The sequence below is a fragment of the Drosophila sulfurigaster genome, chromosome 3, assembly GCF_023558435.1.
Source record: "Drosophila sulfurigaster albostrigata strain 15112-1811.04 chromosome 3, ASM2355843v2, whole genome shotgun sequence".
NCBI classification, from domain to species: Eukaryota; Metazoa; Arthropoda; class Insecta; order Diptera; family Drosophilidae; genus Drosophila; species Drosophila sulfurigaster.
Genome location: NC_084883.1, coordinates 6,592,801 through 6,612,893, shown reverse-complemented (window position 1 = coordinate 6,612,893; position 20,093 = coordinate 6,592,801). Strand labels below are relative to the sequence as shown.

The following is a 20,093-nucleotide window of genomic DNA, read 5'->3' as shown; positions in this document are numbered from 1 at the left end:
TTAAAAAAAAATATATCCTTAATCTCACTCAAGTGGCATATTATTATAAAATCGTAAGAAATGTCTTTAAATATTCAAAATATGTTTGAGTTGTAAATGTAAACAACTAATATCATCTCTCAAATAATCTACATGTCTCAGAATCACATGCCCCTTTTGAAAAGTTTGTGAAGCAATTTAATTGAAGACACAAACAGAAATGTTCAAAATATAACATATACGAGTATTTGAACATTGAAGTATTGAATTTTTTGTAAGGAACATTATTCATTTCTGAAAATTAAATTGACATTGCTCTTTTAATTTCGATAATCAGATAAAAAAAGATAAACCGAAATATGTAAGTATTACATACATATATATTGAATCCCAAGAGCCGATGTAAATGACAATTTTAAAGATGGTAGCGTGTAAGCGCATGAATTGTGAAAATGAAGTGAAAAATAATTATAATAAATGAGAATTCATGTGTACAAAAAAAAAACTGAAGTGTCCTCATTTCTACCACTCCACGCAATACAGTATTAAAACACATTTTTAATTTTTTTTTTTATAGTTTCCTTAATGGTTTTTATTTTAGGTTCTCTTTTCAATTTTTTCATCTTCACTAGTGAAAAATTACTAAGTTCAATTATTTGCATGCCAATATAAACTAAAACCGTTAATTAGGGTTTTACAATTTATTGTATAGATTTGTATTTATATAATTAATTGTTATAGTTTTAGTTTGCTTTCATTTTGCCTAGTCTCTAATTTATATGTTATCAAAAAATATGAAAAAAAAACTAGAACGAAATTGAAAAATCCGACTTTTAAGTTATATTCAATAGGTTTATGAGTTTAAGGTTAAATAAAAAGAAATTGAATACATTTTTTGTATTATTTTGGAAGTGTATTTTTTATTGATGAGCTGTAATTTACAAAACGTTCTTATAATCGTTTAATGTAAAGTAATAATAGATTCTATTCATAACATAAAAGTATTAATTGCACGAAATGTTAACCCCAAAACTTACCCAATTCATAGCTCGGACAACAAAAATTGAATTGAAGAAAATTGAAATTGGGAAAATGTGGTGTAGATAATGTAGGGAAAGTTCTGGATGAATTGGATGCCCCGTTTCGGTACTAACTGGATGGAATGTTCTTACTATATGTTGTGTCATGTTTCAAGTTAAATTTCGCATTGTTAGTTCATTAATTAATATTATAATATAAATTTAATAATGCCATTTGCTAACTGTGTATACAATCTCATGTCAAAAACATCGGTCAGTTTTATATATATATAATTTATTTCTATTTTGCGTTTTTCTTTTATCCTTGTTGATTACGCTTAATTTTTAGGCTGCAAATGCTAAGAAATTATGTTTGATGTTTATATAAATATATTTTTTGTTTAATTATTTATTGGTTTTTGTCCGTTTGTTTCGTTCACGCCATATTTGTTATAATATACATATACATAAATTGAATTTTGTATATTTATAAACTTCAAATTTTGTTTTTTTTTATTCTCCATTTGAATTCATTTCATTTCTGTTCCTCATTTTGTATATAATTCTGGATTTGTTTTGTTTTTTCTTTTTTGTTTCATTGTAATATATAAATTGAAAACTTAATTGTAATTGTAAAAATTTTAAAACTAGTAATAATATTTATAATTAATTAATTAGCATAGTTTACGTTACGTTCATGTAATTTAAAGCAATAACAAGCCATTTTTATAAATTTTATTTTTCTTTTTACTGTTTTGTTAAATAGTTTTATGTTTTGTATATATATATTTGTTTTGTTTCTTTTGCAAATTTGTTTTCGGTTTTACTAATTACTGCAAATTACTTCATTATCTTTGACATAGTATGTTTATAATCCATAATCCGTAATAGATTTCGTATGAATTTATCTCCTTCCCAAGTATAGTTTGTAGTTTTTTTTTTGTGTTTTTTTTATTCTTTTGTTTTTTTTGACATATGAACTTGTTGTTTGTTTGTTTACGCGAAGGTGGAAATATTATTATGTATATAAGTAATCTATATACCATTTAATAAGTTATTAGTTATATTTTCGTTTTTAATTTTAATTTATATTGTTAGTTTTACTTGTATTTTTTGTATTAATATTATTTTTATTTTTACTTAGTTGACTGCACAAAATTTACAAAAAGTACGTCTTCAACTCGCCAATGAGAGAACCGACACCCATGAGAGGCATAAAAGTATCTCAAAAATTGCACAATTTGCGTCACACCTGACAGCGGACAGGTACTGCTGGCACTGCAGCTGCATTTTGTGTGTTTGTGTTCATGTTTATTTGTGTTTGTATTTGTATGTGGTGTATGAGTTTCTTGGTATGTGTGTGTGCGTTTGTGTGTCTGTTTGTGAGTGCCTGTGAATGCTATTTTATTCACCCGATTGTTGTTGTTGTTTTTGTGGTATTTGTTTACTCGTTTTAACATATATAAAAATATGATTATAATTAATTGCTAAAAACCTCTAAAACGTACGCCATGTTTAAAGCATTTAGAAATTGCAAAGAAGAACATCACCAGACAAGATTTATGCTGCTTTGTCTCGGTCACTAGATCAGCTGCCGAATTATTACAAAAATGGTATCAAGCGCGCTATCTTCAGCGCGTTTTCCAGAAATGCGCTCCACATGTCATTCAGACGCTTCGAACGTGACATCAGGAAGCGCCAGGTGAGCAGCACAGCAACCACTTTAACCAACTGATGCAGATAGTATAGCCTAGAATATGATCGACGTTATCTCACATTATTTAATTAAAAATTGATTTTAGTTTCAATCTACCCACCTGACCATTCGCTTTCTGCTGGCGGGCAACGATTCAGGGCGCTGCTTGAACAGAAACTCCCTGAAGCCTAAAACATAGCGCTCCACATACTTGTCCCAGTTAATGTTGCGCACATCGAAAATGAATATTTCACGATCCTTGGGACTGAGTGTATGCAGCAGTCCATGGACATTGTCATCCTTGAAGCGCCATTGACGTGTTGCAAAATATTCTAAGCATTCAACAGCTTTGGCAATTTTGTTTTGTACGTTGACAACACTGTAAGGAAATACAAACGTAAGTCGCAAATCGCTGATGTTAGTGAGCTTTGAACAAACCAAACAGCACTTAGCCAGCGAACTTGGAAAGCTCTGCTGCAGTGAGTGTTGTCGGTGTGAAAGCTCCCAATGCAATGAAACTTACAATGGCTTCTTGCCCATTATGCGCGCCACTCCATCCAGTATGTAGGCCGGTAGAAAGTGTTTTAGTAAACAATTCAGCGTGTTCATTGGACGATTCATGCGCAGGTCTCCAGTTGGATACCACAGGCAACCCTCTACAAAATGACAAATGACAAAAGAAGTATATTAGAATGTGGTTCGCATGAAGTTCCGAATGTAACCAAGACATACCCAAGGGATGTTTGCGAACACTGGACATTGCAAATTTGACAAACTCAGACCAGATGATGGGATTACGTTGACCGGTACAACAATTGTATATGAGTAAATTATTGGATTTACGCGTCGCTGTGCGCCAGGCGGCCGCAATCATTAGATTAATCACAATATCGACAGGTACCATATCGGCCACATAGTTCTTCTCGCACATCATTGTCCGGAACATGCCCTTGGCCAGCGCAGAGACTAGACCCGTTGGCCCATTAAAGTTATCCACCCAACCGGCGAACGGCTCATTCAGGCTGGCAGTCACTATGATGGGGATAATAAATTAGACTTTGAACTATTAGGCTATATACTAGAAAAGACTTACCAATTGAGGGCCTCACAATGGCAACGGGCAGATTCCCAGCCTCCTTAAGTAACATATGCTCCGCTAAGGCTTTTGTAAAAGTGTAGGTATTGGGACGTTTGCCAATAAGACGCGGTGTCAGCTAAAGGTGGAAAATAAATTATTCATTTTGTTTACAGTTTGTATCAATAAGTATTAGATACAGACCTGATCGAGTATATCTTCCGGAAGCCAGTTGATTAATGAGATTATATCGTCGGGATTATAGGGTGGTGCATAGATAACCTCCGAAACATCGGTTCTATCGCAATTGCAATAGGCAGTGGAGACGTGAATCAAAGCCTAAAAGTACCGTGCATGTTATAGTCAGAGTCACTAATAGATTAAAGACCTTTTGACTTACGTCCAGGGACATCATGCGATGGCAGAGCTCAACCAAACGTTTCGTGCCCAACATATTGATTGTGACAGACAGTTTCAGTTTCTCGTCGAATTTAACAGTGGCAGCTGAATGAAATACAACGGAAACATTGCGACAGAGTAGGGTCTAAAGCGAAAGAATGAGATATATTATTGTTCCCTTAATTCATTTAATGTAATTTGCTTACCTGATCACTTTCAGAGATACCCAGTTCCTCGGATGTAATATCGCCTGAAATCGGTATAACTTTACTTAATTCCTTGGGCTTCTCTCGACGCAACGATTCAAAAAGCTGTCGGTTTATAGATGGGTTAGCCATGCTACGATTAAAGACTTTATTTTCAGTACTTACCGGTGCATTCAGGAGCTCCGTAAGTCGCGCCGAGACCTCTTGACCGCGTTTCGGCCGTATCAAAAGATATATATTCCTTATATCGGGACATGAACGTAGCAGTTTCTCAACCAGCACCTATAAATTAATTGCAAACAATTTACGGATGAGCACGAGAGAATAATTGAAAGCAGTACTTGAGCTTGAATAATCAATTTCCCTGTCACCTCACTTCCATACAAACAAACCGCGTTCATTAGACTACAAACTATAATTACGGCCAGTCAATCGGACAGCCCACTAACTAACGAACTAACCCCCAATAGCCGTCTATTGTCGGTGTCAAGTGGCAGCCAAGTAATCGGACATGAAACAGAATGAACAGTAAAGGCAAATTGACTGCTATCGATACTCATTCACGCGTTTGGCTGCGAGTGAGAGAGCTCAGGACATTGACAGGAAGTGCACGCAGTCTGACACGCCCTGAAAACGATGTGAAAATTGTACACCCGAAATTACACCCAGACAATAACAATGTGTCTCTGGAGGGTGTTCGGATGCAGAACGGCGTAGAGGCAGGGGCGTGGTCAGTTATGACGTACAGGTTGCAGGTTATGACATTTAAATTACAGTGCTGCGGTTACAAAATCGATGATTGTGACGCCCTGAAAAAGTTTCCACTATTCTTGAGAGCGTGTGCCAAACAAATAACACTTGCCACACTGTGCAATCGAGTAGCAGTCTGAGTGGCGCCGGTGGCAGCGATTACATGTCATAATGACGCAGGCAGGAGGCATGCAATTCAGCCAACAAACATAGGCAGAAATTGGCACAAGAACTGCAGGATGTATTAGAAGTCGAGGCGTAGTCGAGGCCGAGTGTATACTATATATACGATGTGTGCGTGTGTTCACCCACTTGACAAACAATTAGAGCTGATGTCGTTATACACACAAGCACACAAAGAGCAAATGACGATGAGTCAACAAAGAGTCGCAGTCGTTTATGGTAAGGAATGCCAGCACCCCGGATTAGATGCAACTGCAAATCGTTTCTTAGCTCAAAACCCTTGACATCTGTAGTCATCTTTCGCCTTCAGATTCCGTCCCATGCCTTTGCCTTGTCTTAGCAAACTATGCCGTCACACACAGTTGATTTGCTTATGAGTATTAAGCATATTTGAGTCTGCTAGTGAGTGGTTGCTAGGCGTGGTTCTGTTTGCCTTAGACGAGTTCAACAGTTCATGCTGCAAATTATGCAAACAAAAACGTGCACGTAAAACACACGTGACGTATGCGTGATGCCCGCCAAAGTAGGCAATAAAAAATTCCTCAACTGCAGGAACTATTTTACACTAAACTCAACTTAAATGTTCGCTGAGCTCATAGCACCCATATTTACCCATTGGACATGCCATATACTAAGAAGATTATCTTGTGGGATTTATCGATCACTTACCTTGCCCATAAAGCCAGTGCCGCCTGTAATGAAGACACTGCGTCCCGCATAGAATTGTCCGATGGGCACATAACTGGTATCGTCGGCTCTGTAGCGTTCATATGGCGACTGCAATCCCCCCATTGCTGGGCAGCGCTGTGGCCGGTGCAGCGTTCAGCAGAGCCGCATTGATGCCAGCTGCTGCTGCACTAGCGCCACCTACCGACGACATTCCGCTATTGCCGGAACCACTTCCGATGCCATTGGCGCTGCCTCCGCTGGCATAACTGGCAGCCACAGCAGCTGCCGCTGCATGCGTGAGTCCGTTGCTGCGCTGATGCGACGAGTGGTTGCCGTTCAGTAGAGTGAACCCAGCATCGCCGTTGCTGTTGTTATGGCTGTTGTTGGTGCTGTTGCTGTTGCTATTGCTGCTGCTGCTGCTGCTGTGCGGTTGCTGCGCAGGCTGTGGCGACTGTTTGAGGTTGCTGCTGCTGCTGCTGCCGATGCAGTTTTCCGTTTCTGTTTTCTTGGCGACGGCGTGTGACATGTTCGTTGCTTTTTTATTGTTTTTTGTGTATGCGATTTTGTTTGTATTTGTTACCCTTACGTTATCCCTTGCGTTTTATATTAATTAGGAAGCAGTTTGATCATTTACGATGTGCGCTTTCTTTTCCTCTTATTTCCAACTAAAATTAATGCGTTATTGTTTCTAGTTTCGCTTGTCTTCTAATGTCTTTTATGGAAGTGTATTTAATTTAATTTTATTTTTTATTTTTTTGTTTGTTTTGGGAAGTTTTCTGTTGTTGCTGTTGTTTCCGTGGAACACCTTTGCTCATCAGCCGCAGTACTTAATTATCAAATTGGGAATTATACACATATATTAAATGTATAATATATTTAAATTTCACGGTAGTTTGTTGAAAATGTTGCTGTCGCCGTGGAGCGTTTTTCCATTTTCATATTGCTGACGACTGTAGTTGCTCCAAAAAAAACCTGGTTAAACCAGTTTGAACAGTAAATGGAACAGGAACAGGAGTCTCCCCGTGTTCTCCTGTGCGTGTAAGTGAAAATGTGTGTCAAACTTAGCTAGCAAGCTGTTGAATTTGAAGGTGTTTCTTAGCTGAAAAAATAAGAACAAAATTTGATAATTAATATTATTAGTTTAGAACTAAAAAATAAATAGAAAGCTCAATTAGTTCCATGTTATACTGGAACCATTTATATTTAGATCATTAGGGAGTTTGGGTTGGATACCCTCAGCCCTCAGCCCTCACTCTCTCATTCTCTCTCTCTCCGGCTCAGCTGTCTATCAAAATGTCATATGCCTAAAAATAGATGCCTTTGACATGGGGCACTTGCGTGAGGAAGCCCCAAAATTGTTGCCCCAGAATTGCCAAGCTGCGACTGAAGCAACATCAATTTCTGTTTGTGCTTTTGTTTTTTTTTTTTTTTTGGCCAAGTGTCACAGCGGTTGTGACGTCTTTTGGTGTGATTCCAGTCCCTGGAACACGGCCTGATTTCAAATGCAAATGCTAGCTAAGCAGTGACGCTTATATCCTTTAAGAACAACACACACACATGCTTACACATGCAAAACACGACACTCACAAGTTGAGCCACAATTCTATTTTACGCACAATAGAACAAAATATGTAAAGCTCGTAAAGACTTTAAGCCGCTTTAGCGTCACTAAAAGGCATCAGCCAATTGAAGAGCGAAGAGTCAACTGAACACGAAGTGAAAACCGCCAACAACCGTGGGACACTGCTGCCTGTCCGCCTGTCGATATCGATGACAGAACACGAATGCGCACTCTGCCGTCTGTGGCCAGGCATTCTATATTGAAATGTCCAACTCTGAGAGAAGCTCGACCAAGCAATTCTATTTGGCAATTTTTCACACATCATCAGACTAGGAACAAATTTGAATTCACTACTAAAAAAGCTTTCACAACTCGCAAGAGTCGGCAGTTAAATGCTCTATAAACAATTACAGCTTACATTATGCTTTTCACACACACGGGATTCACCGACACATAAAAGCTTTGCCAGTCATTGCAATCACAGAAAGCTCACTAATACTCGCACAATTTGGGACAGTAGAGAATGGGCAATTCGTAAATGGTTTTTAATTTCCGAACTAACCAAAATACTCAGCCGGAATTAGTGAATTTCGAATGCAAACAAACGTCATTTCTACAGCAAGTTGAAGTTGTAAAAAAAAATGAATGAATTTGTCAACAAACGCAAATCTTGCTAAGTGATTGTTTTGTTTTACAAATACCAGTACAAATAGACGAAAAAACCCACTTCGTAGAAACAAAAATGCCTTAACTCCCCGCTAACCGTAGCGTGCAAAGGAACACACCCAATAGGGCGAATGTAGGTAGATATAGTATAGTAAAAGGGTAATGAATTGCGTACACATTCATATACTTAACATATATGTCGATCAAAGTACAACTCTTGTCACACACGTAAACGAACAGCATCCGCATCAATCAGTTACTTCCCCTTCGGCATTAACATTTGTGTTTTCTCTGAGACAACTTTGCACCTTGCCGTAATTGCCTTTTGCTAATTACCATTAAGCCAACAATAGCTACAGCAACAGTAACAAATGCAAAAGTAACAGTAGTAAAAAATTCAAATTAAACACTGTCCAAATATTGATCATAGGCAGGAACTATACAAATTCGAAATATGTCGACGATAAGGCAACGTCCATCTGATGATATTATAATGTTAGGGAACATCTCTCGCTGCTCCGAAATGCGCCTCAAATTCAAGTTTAAGCAGCTGGGTCTTTGGGCCAACCCAGACCCACGGCTTTCACTTTTAAATATCTAAATTCCGCAATGTTTTTTTTTTCTTTCGGTTTTTTTGATTTTGTTTTTTTTTGAGTTTTGGTTGTTTTTTTTTTGTTGTTGTTGTCGTATTTAAATTTTGGTAATATTTTTGGTTAGCCGAAATGTTCAAACTTTCGTTTTCATTTAAGGTACAACACACAGAAATATCTTTCCAAAGCGTTAGAGGAAGTCATAGAGTGATACAGAGAGAGCGAGAGAGCAACACTTTTTTTTGTACATTTCTCTCTTCTCTTGCTTCTTCAGTTGGTCATTTGTATACATATATTGAGTTTCTTTCACTGACGCAGCATTTATTGTTGTTTATTGTTGTAGTTTCGGTTTAAGAAATGTATTAAAATGGCCCACGAAATTGGCACAGCTTTTTCGATGATATTATCGAATCATATCCGCTGCTGTTTTGCCCAAACTAGCTGCCATATAATTAAAGTTTAAACAACTTAGCCAGCCATCTGACAATCGAGCGGTCTCATCACGTAACTGTAAATTTATCAATGGACCTTCCCAGGGAATCCAGTTTTACGGTCAGCCACTTCTGCCTCATTCTAAAGTGAAATTTCTTGAAATTCAACTTTTTTTATCTCTCTCAGTCTCCCGCTTGCGCTCGCGCTCGCGCTCTTTTTCTTTTTTTCTCTAAGAGAGCGAGAGAGAAGACTGAAAAATTCGCGCGGCTAAGCAAAGACACAAGCCACAGAGAACCGCCATGTAACGAACCACTGTCGCACCACTGCACCACCAAGTGAACCACGCCTCTGCGCTGCGCTGCGCGTGTTAACCAAACATGAAGACCAATCTGTAACTGCAGCGTTGTGTGAGAGTATTCAAGTGTGCATGTGTGTGCGTGTGTGTTCGTACGTGTGTGAGAGCTGTTAAACGGTAAACATTCAACCTGCCTTGACAAGGTAGTTACACTGTTATGCCCGTGTACAAGTATTGTCTGACCCATTTCCTATAATCGTGCCGCATATCATCATCGTCAGCGTCATCGACTTCGACAGCAGCAAAGACAACAAAAGCAATATAACAGCAACAACAACAACAACAACTACTACTGACCGTGGTCTTTCATTCGACGCTGTTCGTCTTTGGCTAACCATTACTGGCTTCGTTTTAGGCCAATACCCTCTGCAAAAAGCGGGCTTCACAACTTCCATATCGAATGTGTAACCTCTCCCCATATTTTTCGATATTTATATATTCGTCAAATATTTCCATACTTAATTTTAAATATGCTTATGAAATGGCTACAGAGAAGCCAGTTTTATCATTTTGCAACTTGTGCTCAATACAAAATTCATAATATGAAAATAATGAGCTGATAAGTTGCGGTCTGTTAATCGTTTTGTGCAAAAAACAGTCTGTGCATAGCTCAAAAGAAAGAAAGTTAATTCTCATTCTGAAATCGTAAGCCGAGAAGAAGCGTATTCATGCTTCGTCGCATTAAAACATAATATTTGTATTCTTTCATTCTGCTTTCTGATTGCATTTGAAGCCATCTCTTCTACTAGTTGTCGCCTCATTTCCCCGATTCTTTCGCTCATAGCCTTGTTGTTTTCGGATTACAAGTATTTAAGGGCCTTGGAGAAGCTTTGTTTGTTTGCTTTCAGCTAGACTTTCGTCTCTCTGTTTATTTTGACAATTTTCAGAAATTGTCTAATGAAAGTTAAAGTTCAAATCCTACGAATTTTCACTTTTCTACGGGTCTCCCAACCAACCCGGCCTCACATCAGAGGGAGGAGATGGGGAGGGGGTCTCATTATGTAAATGTAATGCTCAAAGCGGATGCTGGGCACAATTCATAATGGGTCTGTGCCCTCTATATTCTATTGAACCTTTAGAGTCTCGGCGAGTGTCTCGTTAGCTGTGTTCTGTCTGCTCTGCTCTGCTGTGCTGAGCTGTGTGCTGTGCTCGAGAGCTGTGCAGAGGTGCCTCTTCCCTCCGCACACCCCCTTTGGAATCTATCTACTTTTACAGTTATCGTAAGTTATCTATGCTTTGTGTGTAATTGAATAAATCTGTGATGGAATCTGTGCTGTGCTGACCTGAGCTCAGCTCAGCTCAGCTTTGCTTTGCTTTGCTTTGCCCACAGATCTCTGCAACTCGTGCCTCTGTATCTGTATCTCTGCCACTGTCACAGAACTTGCCCCAACCTCTACCCCTACCCCACCCACAGTCTCTCTCGCACTCACTGTCCCTCTTATTCTTTCGCTCACTGTCTCTCTGTTATCCCTCTTTCTCACCACCGCCCGGACATGAGCCCATAATTTGCGTTTTGATTAACAAACAAAGCGCTTCGCAGTTTACAGCATAAAAGTTAAATTTAAGTGTGTATAATGGGGCCCCCGCCAGAGTGAGACTGTTGTCGCTGCTGCCTCGTACCTCCATTCCTGATCCCTTCCGTTTTCCCCCCGCTTGTGCAGTTTCCAATTTCCATTGCCCCGTTCGCGTTCGCAGTCAGTCCGCAGTCAGTTTAGCAGACCAATTGAGACTCGACTCTCAACTGACGGTCTCTCAAAGTTAGATATTAAATAATTTACAATTAGAATTTATATTTATTTTTAGTCTTTTTGCATGAGCTAAGACTATACAAAAATATAATATATACTCTCTAACATTCTAACCAAGCCAAGAACAATGTCTACAGGCTCAATTAAGATAAAACCCATTAATTAACCGACAAAATATATATAAATTTGTCTCTCATTTCCCGCATGCCAAGTCGCCTTTTAGGCACTTTTGATTTATGAAATTGCGTTGCAATTTTCTCAAATTCAGATTTATGAATTGCGCGGACAGCACGTGAGATTCATAAGACTATATTATATCATCTATTTCAACCCAAACGGGCAAGTCATATTACTAGATCAAGATGCTTCCAAATCCTGCACAGAAAATAGAAACAGTTTGCCGATAAACTAAAAACATTCTTGAAATGAGACATTGACCAAGAAACTGTCTAATTAAATTTATACAAATTTTGATAAATTTAGAGATGACGACTGAGTATGTTCAGGAAAAGGAGATTACCGAAAGTTCTGTGAAAAAATAATTAACCACAAAACAGGTACGCAAAGTGTGTTCACAATAGTAAATATTAAAATTTAAAATTTGCCAAAGAGCATTTTTTAGCATCTTAAAACCAGAAAAACGGCATATATAAGTAGGAAGACAAATGTTAATGGCAATCGATTCAGTTGATTCATTTTCAAAATAGCAAAAATTGTATAAATGCGTCGCTGGGCAATTAACGAGTCAATCAAAAATTCTAATAGGGTTATGCCAATGCAGACTATACACGCGTATGGGACTGTGAATCTATTAAAAAGAAAAACATTGACAGTCACATTGCAACTTAGAATTCAAGAGCGTGTTCATAATTGCGAAAGTGTTTGAACAGTAATGAAAGAAATTTCGCCAAGAGCTGATCTGATAAACGAGGCACGTATTCGATAGAAACACAGTTGATGAAATCGCGCGCATACACATTTTGACATATAAATAAATATATATATATGTACATATATAATTTTCTTGAGTTGCCAAAATATTGGCCAAGTAAACTTGGAAAGCCCATGGAATTTCGACTGCACTTACGCATGCGCAGTGCCTGATAAAGTGGGTCAATGCGTTGTTGAATTGCTGAGCAGCAGCAGCAGCAGCTGATGAGGCCTTTGCCTCATGCAATTGTCAGATGTTGCATTGACTGAAATACTATATACTATATACTATACACAAGGCAACGACGCATATTCAAATCGACAGCTTCCAAAAATGTGACAAGATGTCAGCGAATCAAGAGCGCATAAGTAAATACATAGCTTCAAAAACAACAACAACGTTAACTCTTTTCGCAACTTTTTGAAACGGAATTGCAATATGGTTGAGGTAGCTATGAGTAGTTGTTTCTGTAATCGGTGGTGTATCTGTTACGGTCTCTAGCTCTCTGTAGCTGACCGTGATCCATGTTTATTTATTATGCTGCGTCTTCATTTTCGTACAGACGCTGCGTGTGTATGTGTGTGTGAGTGTGCAAATTTTATTTGTAAATATGCTGTGATTAATATTACAAATACAAAAAAAGGTTTCGAAAATATTTGTGCTGTTGTTGTAGCAACTTTCTCGTGTTGAAGACGAAAACGACGTCTTTAGTTTTAGACTAAATATTACGTCAACGTTGCATAAGCAACCCCAGCAGCAGCAGCAGCATCATAGCACAGCACAGGTCTTCAGCTCTAAGCTCTCAGCTATCAGCTCTCAGCTCTTGCCTCGGCTCGGCCGCATGGCGTTAACCCAACCCCACACCCTTAGACGGCAACGGCAAATATTTGCGATCGGTTTGCTTATTTTTAGCCACGCAGTCTCTCGGCCTTAGGCCTTACACTTACTTGTCGAAAATAAGTTAAGAAAACAAATTAACAAATCGCCGTCAAGTGTAGCTAAAGATGCGGAAAGTTGCACGTTGCACGTAGCACGTTGCGAGCTACCAGCTGCCAGTTGCCAGTTGCCAGTTACGAGTTGCAAGTTTGCACGTTGCACGTTGATTAGAAGATTGTTTTCGTTTTTGTCCGTTACGGCGCGAAATTTAAATTTAGGACAATGACATTTGTCTGCAATATTTATGTATGTTGTTGGTAACACTTTCGTTTTGCGCGGGGGATGGCGGAGTATGCAGATAACTCTATTATGAGTTGAACAAAAGGTAAAACAGGGTCAACTATTTGTGTTGAATTTGACACTATTATCAAGGCAGGGCAATCTTTGGATTTGCTTAAATAGGTAATGATATCTCGTATGCTCGTATCGTCGTCGTATATACTATATGTATGTATGTATGTGGTTGGGTTGCTGGTTACTCATATAAAGCTGACACACTAAAAAACTTGCGATCGACTGAAATTCTGCTCAAGAAATTTCTCCAAATATTTTCACTTTTGCGCGGAGTCACAAAACGGAGACGTAAACGCAGACGTTGACCGATACGAACGATGTCGAAGACGAAAGACGAAGCGAAGACGAAGACGGAGACCGAGACGAACGAAACGAAACGAAGACAGAGACAGAGACGGCGCATGCGTGTGTGTTGTCTTTTGAGTCGTTGCGCATGCGCAAAGAAATCCAAAAGAGAGTGCAAGACAATGGAGAGTGGGAGAAAGAAAAGAAAGAGAGCAAAAGCAGCACGCACACTGTCACACACAGAACACACGCACGTACGCAAGCACACGCTGCGTCAGAAAGAGAAATATAGTGTAGTGTATAGGAGGAGAGAGAGAGTGTTTGTATCGTAATGGAAGCGCTTTACGTTCTATTGCTCGCTTATCGGTTATCGCTGTGAATTCGATGTTATTTTCGATGTACTTCGATGAATCCCCGGTGTCGGATCGATCTCGCAAGACGCGTCCGCTACGTACGCCGGCTGGAACTGAACTAAACTTGGATGGCAAAGAAGTGAAAGACTTTATGCAGCGTCAGCCAGCGTCGACAGCGGCAGCGACAGCAGCGGTGACTGTGACTCTGGCTGCAGCAGCTTTATGGACAAGAAAGGCAGCCACAAAGCGCACAAAAGAAAGCCATGGACATCACGGACGGCAGGTGCGGGCAGCTGTGTCACGAAGAGCGACACGTAAACGACGACTGCGACAGCGACTGCGACGGCGACTGCGACGACGGCGATAGCGACGGCGACAACGTCGACGACGACGATGACGATGAGAGCAGCCGACTGCCGACGATGTTGATGCCGAGGCAGATGCGGCACCAGCAACAGCAACAGCAACGGAACAGCGACGGTGGCATGCAACAAGCTTTAATTGAAAAAGCCGCAAAGAACTGTGAAAAACGAGTCGTGGAAATGATTGTGAGCCGCCTGAGCATGTGTGCTGTGTGTTGTGGAAAAACCTGACTGACTGACTGAGTGAGTGAGTGAGCATGCAAAGAAATTCAATCTGCCGCATGGAGACCAGTTCAAGCCCAAAGCCAGTGGCCAACACTGACATTGACCACGGCGAAGCGCGGCGCGATGGCCAAAGAGGTCAAAGTACACACAACATAAGCTTTACGACCAATACTGTAATGGGAGTATGTTAATGTGTGTGCGTTTTAGTGCGTGTGTACGTCTCTGTGTGTGTGTGTGTGTGTGTGTGCACTTGGTAACGGTGTCACAGTGAGCTACATTTGCTGCCGTCTAATTAAAAGTCGAGGCACATGTGGGAGGGACAGGCGAGTGGAGGCGAAGCAGGAAAAGACGAAAATTCCCCAGTCACAAGCTACGCAATAGTTCAATGAACTAATGGAAATGGAAATGGAAATGTATGTAAGTACGAAAAAAAAAAACAGCTAGAGATCGTTAACTACTATTATCAACACAATTCCGACTTGTCACTATAATAATGCGAGTAATATTCCTAGTTGGATCAGGTCATTTATATTTTTGCCAGCAGCATCATATAATATAATAACAACCCAGTTATTGACCTAGTGTAAACTTCACAGAGCTGACCTCATCAGAATGCAAATAATGCACGTTAATAATAATCGACTACTGCACTGGGAATTTTCACTAGTTGTTGTTGTGCTCTTATAACCAATTGACGGCCTACAATTGCATAGCTGATTTGTCAACAGTGATGATGATGACAACACTTCAGCTTGAGAGCACATTGTTGGACTGAGCTGCGACTGAGACGTCTTGAACGTTGAGCTTGCCGCTGATTTGGTAAACAACAACAAAAGCAACGACAACAGCGAAAACTTGAACTCGAATCCTAAAGCTCAACAACTAAAAAGACACACCTTAAAACGTGATTCAGACAAGTCCAGCGAAGTAAGCTTACAGCAGCATCCATCAATGGTGCTAATACTTCGATATTTGCTCAACTGAATGCAACTCAAGGAAACGACTTTGCTTCAGTCACTACTAACGTCAAACTTGGCGAATTCTGGCTGTAATTCTACTCAACTTGTGGTTGGGTGGGGCACGTGCCAGTGCCCATGCTAATCTGTTAGTTAATATTTGAGTTGATAATTGAATTTGCACACTCGCTGCCCAAAAACGGAAATCGTCCGTAGCTCATCGTCAGTTTGCCCATCCAATTGACTTGCTTAGGGCAAGTGACTAACAATTGTTTTCGCTCAGTGCAGAGCGGCGTCATAAGCATAAATACGCGCTCAGCCGCGACAAATTTAAAGCATTAAGAGGGGAAAGTGAAGAGCTCAAATCAAAATTGTTGCCTACTTTTAGGCAGCACACATAAATTCCAATCAGACCGGAAGTAGGCCAAGCTGTAAAGCAAAGAAAAGCGAATCATATCTTTGGCATTTCATAAGCATTCTTCACTCTTTTTTATGTTGCCAATTTAATATAAATTCCACTCGTAGTAGTGTATGGCAGATACATATAAAATGTGGCACATGTTCCCACATGCTGTGACCCTTTTAACCCACAATCACCAGAGCGTCAAGGGCTGCCACATGAGCCATATTTCAACTGACACACTCACACACACGCACACGTTCATGCACATTGGAATAGTCATAGAGTTGCTGTTGCCGCTTGTGTGGTCAAGTCGTTTAAATCATTATGATGACGCCTCAGCTCGAATAACGTTAACGGAAATTTCAATTTCTGTTTTTCATCAGTTTCAGTTTTGTCGCTCGGGGCGGAAATTACAATTTTTTGTGTGTATTAATAACAAAACTTATACACACACACACACACACTATCTAGAGTGAGGGTGTGTGTGAGTGAGTGTTGATGGACATAATCCCCGCCTTGTTGCTTGTTCTTTTTTTAATTACACACAGTTACGGCATCAAATGGCGCCCTGTTGACAGACAACGAGCGCTGTGTCCTCGTCCTCGGCATGGCAAAATGGCAAACAATCACACTAGCACTACACGCACACACACATACAGACACACACACTCGTTCTCAGATGCACGCATACATTGAAAGCACAAAGCACACACAAAGATACTCTCATAGGCAGGTAGACAACAAAGCGAGGAATATGACATAATGCACTTGAAATGTTATCGCCTCGTTTGTTAACAGCACAACCCTACTGCTGGCTGCCTGGCTGCCTGGCTGACTGATGATCAAACCGATTTTTATTTCATATTAAATTAGTTAAGCAGCTCGGCAAGAGTAGCAACAACAAGCAGTAATGACAACACTGCGAGTAATCAATAATTATCGAAACTAACAATGCATTCTCTAAGAGAAGGCGTCGAGAGCATAGCATACTTTTTGGGTTACTTCACGGGCGGTAAGTCGGTCGGTTGGTCGATTGGTAGCTCGCTTGATGGGTTGATGGGTCGATGGGGCAGTGGGGCGTTTCTACACAAACATTTTTATGCAATAGTCAGCCACTTAGACTGCGAGGCACTGTTATCAACTCATGCAAAATATTTGTAACGCATTTTCGCATACATCTTCACAACCACACAATTTCCTTTTTCATTTCACTTAATTGTTATTTGTTTTTCAAATATTTTTTCGGAATATTTGTACTTTTTGACGACACCGCAGTATTAAATATAGAAATTTCTTTTGCACAATGTCGGCCGCCTTGAAAATCAATTGGGGGAAAATGCCTGTTTTTTTTTCTCTCATGGGGTCGGTCTACTGCTCCTTTTAGCTTTTTGTAAGATTTTTCACGCGCCTGCTCTCACCAATATACACATACTAACACAGATAAGCGTACTCACGCACACAAACAAACAAGCATACACCCACACGGAGAGTCGCTCTCGCGCAGCTGGCAAACAACTACTACTACTACTACTACCTTTTCCATATGCTATTTCTACTACTGTTTTCACATCAAATGTCTACTCCCAAAGTGTTGTGTGTGTGGACTTTGCTGCCGGCTTTTGCTCACCGCTCACCGCAACAAGGGTGACCTGTTATATAATATATTGAATCATGTGTTATCTATTGATTGATCAACTTTTCTATCTCTCACGTCACTCGTATCTTATCTCACTTCTAGATAAGGCCAATAAATCCAAGTTTGTGCTCAGATGGTGATTAAATACCTAATTTCGTATTTAGTGCATTTAAGCGCGCCACTTTAAATTGCTGTCGCATACTTAACAAGCAATTTTCCGTCACATACTTTTAGGCTGAGACAAAAAGCTTGAGCACAGCAACACTGCAGCGTTAGGCTGAAGAAGCTGCTGCTGCTGTCGCTCATCTCTCTCTCTCTTTCTCGATTTAATCCTCTCTCTCCTTTTTTCTCTCGCCCTTACTCTCATAATTTATTTTTCTCTCCATTGCTGCTGCTGCTGCTGCTTGCACTTGCTACGCGTGTTTGCGGAAACAAGCAACGGAAATGTCTGATTTTGCGTTACATTTTTTACGAGCGCCGCCGTTTCCAATAGCGACATCGGTATTGTCGATGAGATAATAAATCCAACGACATACATTCTGTCTGCCTCAGTAAAAATATCATTCCCCCACTGTTCCTTCTCGAATTCTCATTCATACTCTCAACTCTCTACTCTCTACTCTCTCTCTCTCTCTCTCTCGTTCTCTTGCTCTGCGTGTGGACTATGGTACAAAGGTGTCTCGGGGCTCTAAAAATAAATGTGCCTGCTGTAAGTTATAATTCTTATTTTTCTTGTTTGTTGGCAGCAATATTTGACAACAAACTGGGCACATAATTATGCTAAATTTATACTGCACATACGTAGGTGTCAATGGGCGACATTGGGACTTTGGGGGACTATAGAATCGTTGGTGGGGTCTGGAGCAAGGGGCGTTGTACATACCGGCACAAAAGTGAGGTTGGAATCGTCGCTGGATGCTGCACTGAACTGAACCAAACCGAACTGAACTGAACCGTAGTGACGCTGGGGGATGACAAGCTGAAGATGGCGGAGTAGAATTCACTAATTTCGTGCAGCTTCTTATTTCTTATTTTCGGCTTACTTATTTGTTTGTAAATTTCTCTTTTCTCTTTATTTGAATCTTCCTTTTATGCTTATGCCATTCATAAAACAATGAGACACACACACGAATATCACACGCGACGCACGGGCAAAAATTTGGAAAAAACTGCACCCTGCCCAGGTTTGAAATAAATGGATGAGGGCAAGTTAAAGACGCGTATTTGTTGTTGCTATTTTTTTGTGTTTTCTTTTTTGTGTGTTTTTTTTTCTTTTTTGCTTGTTCCTACAAGTTTTGTTGGCGGCAGGCGCTTTTTGAGCAGCACAGCTCGAAATACGACTAGCGACTGGCGACAGGCAACTGGGCGATTGGGCGATTGGACGACTGTGGCAACTGACTGCTGGGCCAAAAACCGGACCGCCAGCAATTTTCACCAAGCAATTTAGGGGGCTGGCTGACTACGCTCACAATGTCACACGCTCGCACACTGAGGGCAACTCCACCCTCTTTTTGCGCCCCGGTGGTGAGTTTTGGGCCCAACAACAATTTCGAAATGAACATGAAACACTCACACACACCCTTCGATAAATTTTTTTTGTGTTTTTCTGTTTTTCCTCCTTTTGTTCCTTACTCTTCTCCTTTGCTCTTCGTTTTAGTTTTTTTTTTTGTTTGTTGGCTCGTGCTCGCAGTTTGCGCAATGCCCGTCGTCGCTCGCGTTTGTGTTGGCGTTCGTATTTGTATTCGGATTCGCCTTCGGCTTTGCGTGCTCGCGTTCGCGGTCGCGTCGCCTGATTTTTCCACCACCTTTCGATGAGATTTTCCTATTGAATGAAATACACTTCTCGCGCTGTTGCCGTTGCTCTTGTTGTTGTTACTGTTGCTAGTGTTGTTGTTGTTATTGTTATTGTTGTTGTTGCAGTAGTTGTGGCCAGCGCATGCGTTTTCAGCAGCCCGAGAAAAGAGAACATACAAATTAGAATGGATGAGAGCAAAAAAAAATTTGTTTTGCCTACGACTTTTTTGTTCGATATAGTCCGTATCAGACAATTCGAAAATTTTGGCGCATGCTGAGTTTCAAATTTAATGTCGCGTTCTCCAGCGTTGCCATCTGCGAGCGTTGCATAAACGGCAACGTCGCAGCGTTGCCACACTGCCGCCTGATTTATGTCCCCAATATGGGCATACGAAATGCCATTTTCATTTCAAACAAACAATTATAAACAAAGCGACAAGATATTAATCAGTCATCAATTTCAATGAATCCGCCATGTAAGACCTAACCCAACAACACAAGTAGGGGGGCCTTTGACCTTCGACTCGTAAATATTTGGACAATGCGACTGAAGGTCACAGACGCATGGCATGCAATGATAAGTGCATTGT

General features: G+C 40.3%; 1 protein-coding gene and 1 long non-coding RNA gene across 2 annotated transcripts; one reads left to right on the top strand and one right to left on the bottom strand.

The window, feature by feature from the left end:
• Positions 1–1,470: 1,470 nt before the first annotated feature.
• LOC133842825 (putative fatty acyl-CoA reductase CG5065) lies at positions 1,471–19,719 on the bottom strand. Its single transcript, XM_062276082.1, is given in 12 exon segments — positions 1,471–2,748; positions 2,816–3,073; positions 3,218–3,350; positions 3,427–3,726; positions 3,788–3,908; positions 3,974–4,108; positions 4,170–4,313; positions 4,375–4,479; positions 4,540–4,656; positions 5,977–6,106; positions 6,108–7,075; positions 18,593–19,719. Coding segments are annotated over 11 exon segments (1,986 nt in total). The 5' UTR covers positions 6,503–7,075; positions 18,593–19,719; the 3' UTR covers positions 1,471–2,600.
• On the top strand, positions 18,158–18,867 carry LOC133842829 (uncharacterized). Its single transcript, XR_009894441.1, has 2 exons — positions 18,158–18,418; positions 18,515–18,867. It is a non-coding gene; the product is annotated as an uncharacterized LOC133842829 (long non-coding RNA).
• Positions 19,720–20,093: the final 374 nt, after the last annotated feature.